At 38.9% G+C, this 5,438-nt stretch overlaps 1 protein-coding gene across 1 annotated transcript; it reads right to left on the bottom strand.

Annotated features, from left to right (window-relative positions):
• Window positions 1-1,157: 1,157 nt before the first annotated feature.
• LOC132529972 (olfactory receptor 8S1-like) lies at window positions 1,158-3,346 on the bottom strand. The gene is given in 2 exon segments (XM_060167053.1): window positions 1,158-1,250; window positions 2,459-3,346. Coding segments are annotated over 2 exon segments (981 nt in total).
• Window positions 3,347-5,438: the final 2,092 nt, after the last annotated feature.

The raw sequence follows: 5,438 nt of genomic DNA, 5'->3' as shown, positions 1-5,438 counted from the left end.
AAAAGAACAAAATTTTGCCATTTGTAGCAACATGGATGGACTTGGAGGGCATTATGCTAAGTGAAATAACTGAGACAGAGAAAGACAAATACTGTACGATATCACTTATATGTGGAATCTAAAAAATATAACAACAAAAAAGCAGACTCACAGAGAACAAACTAGTGGTTACCAGTGGGGGGGAGGGGTAACATAAAGGCGGGGGAGTGGGAGATGCAACTATTAGGTGTATGATAGGCTCAAGGATATACTGTACAACACAGGGAATATAACCAATATTTTGTAATAACTGTAAATGGTAAGTAACCTTTAAAAATTGTATAAAAATTAAAAAATCAAGAAATAATTGTCTTGACAACAGAAGACACTGTGGTGTTGGCATTCCTCTTTCTCTTGTACTTGCTTAATTTTAGCAACTTTCCCTTACTGAAAGGCTTATTAGCACAGTGTCCATGGTCTCAGGCAATGGGTCTTAAGAGTGGCAATTACATATGATGAGCAGTAACGACGGACAGACGGCTCACTGCGTTGTGCGTGTCTTAGCACAATCACGAACTCTACATATCCTCACTTCCCTGATATTTGTTGCCTACAAATCAATCTCCCAGCTCCAATTTCAAAACCAATCATTTTTCTTTGAAAAAAACAGAAACTGACTGCAAATAACCTGATTAAAGAGAGAAAACACATTTTTGGAAAAAAGGATAGTTCACAAAATAGAAGAGGAAGGGCAGCATAGTGATTACTGTCTTTTCCCAAATCTTAACTAAATATCTAAATCTAAATACTTTGCATTTCACCAAAGTTCTGTTGCTTGAACCTCACCTTTGGTATGAGTGGTATTAATTACCATTCTTTGTAAGCAGCTGAATCCAATAGCAAATATAATTATAGAAAGTATTTGCGAGCCTCATAGACTTAATGGAAGCAGCACTACAGTGATTGAGAGTGTGGACTTGATTCAAACCGCATGGGTTAAAATTCCAGCTGCACCATTTCCTTGCTATGAATCGCTGAACAGCATACAAACATCCTGAGTCTCATTTCCTCATCCGTAAAGGAAAGCTCACAATAAACCTATCTCATGTATCTGTTGAGATAACTAAGTAGGATAAATAAAAGGTACTACATTAGTTTTCTATTGCTGCCATAACAAATTACCACAAACTTAGTGGCTTCAAATGACACAAATACATTTTCTGATAGTTCTTTAGGTCAGAAATATGGGTGCACTCAACTGATTTTTTGCCCTGGGTCACACAAGGCCAAAGTCAAGTCAGTAGGTCTTACCTGGAGGATCTAGGAGAGACACCATTCAGGTTGTTGGCAGAATTCAGTTCCATGAATTCCATGGACTAAAGTTCCTATTTCTTTGCTGGCTCTTGGCTGGGGGTTGTTTTCAGCTTCTAGAGGCCACCCACAACCTCTGGCTCATGGACCCACACCAGCAATGGTGGGTTGAGTCCTTCTCATGCTTATATTATCTCTGACCTTCCCTTTCCGCCTCATCATAACTGCCTACAGCTGGAGAAGTTTCCCTGCTTTTAAGGATTCATGTGATTAGATCGAGCCCACCTGGATAATCTATACTACTTGACCCCTTTTAAGGTCTATAACCTTATTCATCTGCCCAGCCCCTTTCCTCACATAACATATTCACAAGTTCCAGGGATTAGGAGATCATCTTCAGGAGGCCATCCTGTCTATCCCAGGAACTTAACGCACTTTGTGACATGAGTTAAGAAATGTAACAAATTAGCTATTATTACCATATCTATTAAAAATATGACCTCAGAAAGGACAATTGCCAGGGGAACAGGGTTTCATGGTCTCTTTAGGCACTACGGTCAGATTGACTTTATTCTGAATGATGGGTTTTTTGTTACCGTTGTTGTTGTTTCTTCCTGCTCAATATCTGAATTTCCTAGAGAAGGATTCTAAATAACCTCAGCTGGGTCTTCGTTTCACACCTTGCCTCAATGCACTGCCGGGAGAAAGGGTAGAATGGTTAGTCTATCGTGGGTTATAGGATCACCTCACTTTATGGACATGTAAATTTGAGAAAATCAGTCTTTCTGTGGACTTGAAGTGTAATTATATGAAGAAGTAATAAGCAACCATAGCAACAGATGTCCACATAATATGAATAATAAATCAACATTTTAACAAAATGATCCCTTGAAAAAGAGGGTTATCTGATTCATTTCTCCTTTTCCAAATAAGACTGAACCTGAACCATCCTAAGATAAGAGTTTTCTGTCCTTTTCAGAAGTATTTCCAAGGAAATAAATGCCACTATGTTCCCTGTAACTTCTGGCAGCATGGACAACCAAGAAACTCTCCTTAAAGTCCATTGTTTGATCAGGTAGCGCAATAGTTCAGCTCCTCTTTCATTATCATTTTGTGTACACTACAAGAGAGAATGAAAATATTTTCTAAACATTCTTCCCATAGCTGCCTTCACCTCTTTGTTCTGTAGGCTATAGAACAGGGAATTCAGCATGGGAGTAATCACACTGTACTGCAAGGAGAAGATCATCTCCAGAGTGGAGCCTGAGGTTGGCAAGAAATAGCTGAGGAAACCTGAGCCATAGAACAAAATAATAGTAGTGAGGTGAGAAGAGCAGGTAGAGAAGGCCTTGCTTCTGCCTGAGGTGGAGCTGATGCTTAGGAGAGTGCAGACAATGTGGTCATAGGCAGAAACAATCATAATGAAGGTTCCAAAGAGATGCAAGACAGAAGAGCAGAGCAGGAGTGTGAAACTGGTGGAGGTATCAAAGCAAGAAAGATGGAAGAGAGAAGACAGCTCACAGGTGAAGTGGGGAAGAGTTTGGTCCTCACAGTAGTCTAAATTGACAGCCAGGAGGATGTTGATGAGAGCATCAACAAAGGCCAGGCCCCAGGAGCCCCACATCAGCCCAGTACAGAGCTGGTTGTTCATCACCTGGCCACAGAGCAGAGGGGAGCTGATGGCTACATAGTGGTCATAGGCCATCACAGCCAGCAGACATGCCTCAGTGCCCTTGGTGGCAAATACAAAGAAGGCCTGAGCCAGGCAGCTGTCTACAAAGATGGTTTTACTTTCAGAAAGTACATTTTCCAGCATCTTGGGGACTGTGACAGATGAGTGGCAAAGGTCCAGAAAGGAGAGTCATCTCAAAAAGAAGTACATGGGTATGTGGAGGTGAAAATCAGCCCTAATCATCAGCAGCATTAAGAAATTTCCCATCAGAGTGAGGAGGTAAATCAGAAGGAACAGCACGAAGAGTACAGCCTGAGTACGGGGGTCAATAGATAGTACAAGGGGAATGAACTCACGGACAGCACTGTGGTTTTTCATTACCATATAGAGAAGTGTTCTCTCTGGAAAACAAACAAAGAAGATCCATCAAAAGTCCCTTAATGCCTCTCAGTTACCCCAGCACCTAGATCTTACTCTGCATAAATGTTTTTTCATTACTGTCTCACAATCCACATTCAGACATTTAAAAGCTCACTTCCTGGTCATCATCGTATCATTGATGTTTTAAATCAACTATATTACTATTTTTTATTATAATCTGTTTTTGAGCTAGAGTATTTTTATGTGGTTCAGAGTGATACATTTGAAAAGGAAAGTTTGCTGATATTAGAGAAATATGGAGAAAAAAAATCAGGAGTGAATTACTTGAGAAATAGAGCATTAAATCTAGATGAAAAGGACTTAGGTAGGAGCAGAGGCACTTTGTCTATTCTATGTCAAGGAGGGAAGGTCAAGAGTGCAAGAAGTTAAGGAAATTTACATTTGGAAGCAAGAAGTTAAGGAAATTTACATTTGGAAAGGAAGTTAAGGAAATTTACATCTTGATTGCTTCCATTTGTTTTCAATAAAGTGTAAAGGAATTCATTGGTTATGTATGTGTATGTCTGTGAGCATGCCCACATGCACACAAGAAATTATAAAAGCATGATAATGATAAAATTAAGTGTTCAGTCATGGGAATAGAGGCCAAGGTGAAGTGTAAGAAACCATTAGGGGGCAGGAGGACAATATGACATGAAGGAATTTAGAGACTGAATGTGGAATTAGATTGCTTTGGAGTTTTCTTGTTTTAAATTTCTCTCGTTTTATTTAGTGGCATCATGTTATCATTTAATTTTAAAATACATTAATACAATTATAATAAATTTTTTAAAAACTGGTAGCCTAGACTATCATGCCCAGTGATATTTTAGGTGGGCTTTTGTAGGCAATGCTATGATTACAATGAGTCATAAGAAGCTGTTCCCAGTAATAGAACAATGCTCTGGGTAGATACACCATGCTCCCTCTAAAACCAATATATCCAATAATATATGTAGTCACCGCATGTGATGTCTTAGCCATTCTGGCAGGTTTTAAGGTCCCACGTGGTCATCTAAACTCTATCCTCACACTTTAAGACTTGTGTATATATTCCCACACTATCTTGATATTCTAGACTTCACCTGAGTCTCAATATAACTATTCAATACTCTGGCCTCAATCTAGAGGCCCATCCTGGCCTTTGATGTTCTAATTCAACACTAGTTCATTTAATTCATCATTGAAGACTCAGAAACCTATCCTTTTGTCCAGGCATTGACTAAATAGCTGAGTTTCCAAGCCCAGGTGAGGAATAAAACCCAATTACTTGAATTCTCAGTGGTACACTGGTTTGTAGCACTTTCAGATCCAGTAAGTGATAAAACTGTTTAGCTTGTGAAGTCAACATTGAGAATACCACTGTAAGGAAGAAATAGAAAATCATATTGAAAGTTAATATTTATGATGGATTCAATACTAATAATGTAAAGTGATAAACTGTGGACAATATCTGGACATTTATTTACAGTAATTTGGCATCAGGATAAAGGAGATACTTTCTTAAATTCTTCGTCTTTCACTCTTGTGTATAGCAACATTGTTCATGGGGGCTCCCAGGGCTCATCCTGAGATCACCCCAGTACAAAGCAACTTGGAAGGGAACTCAAGTAAGGGTTCACTGTAGCCAGGGATGAGGCTTGTTTTTGTATGATTTCAGAGCCAACACACACTGGCAAATGCTACCAAATATTTAAAGAAGAATTAATACCAATCCTTCTTAAACACTTCCAAATAATAGAAGAAGGAACACTTTCAGGTTCATTTTATGAGTCCAGCGTTACCCTGATTCCAAAACCAAACAGAGGCACCACAAGAAAAGAAAATTATAGGCCAAGATCCCTGATGAACATAGACGTAAATATCCTCAACAAAATATTAGCAAATTGAATTCAACAGTACACTAAAAGGATTATTCACCATGGTCAAGTGGATTTATTCCTGGGATGCATGGATGGCTCAACACACACAAATCAATTAATCTGATACACCACATTAACAGAATGAAGGATGAAAAACACATGATAATTTCAATGGCTGCAGAAAAAGCATTTGA

Source organism: Lagenorhynchus albirostris, chromosome 11 (assembly GCF_949774975.1).
Source record: "Lagenorhynchus albirostris chromosome 11, mLagAlb1.1, whole genome shotgun sequence".
Lineage (NCBI taxonomy): Eukaryota > Metazoa > Chordata > Mammalia > Artiodactyla > Delphinidae > Lagenorhynchus > Lagenorhynchus albirostris.
The sequence above is the reverse complement of the archived record's forward strand: the minus strand, read 5'-3'. Positions and strand labels throughout refer to the sequence as shown.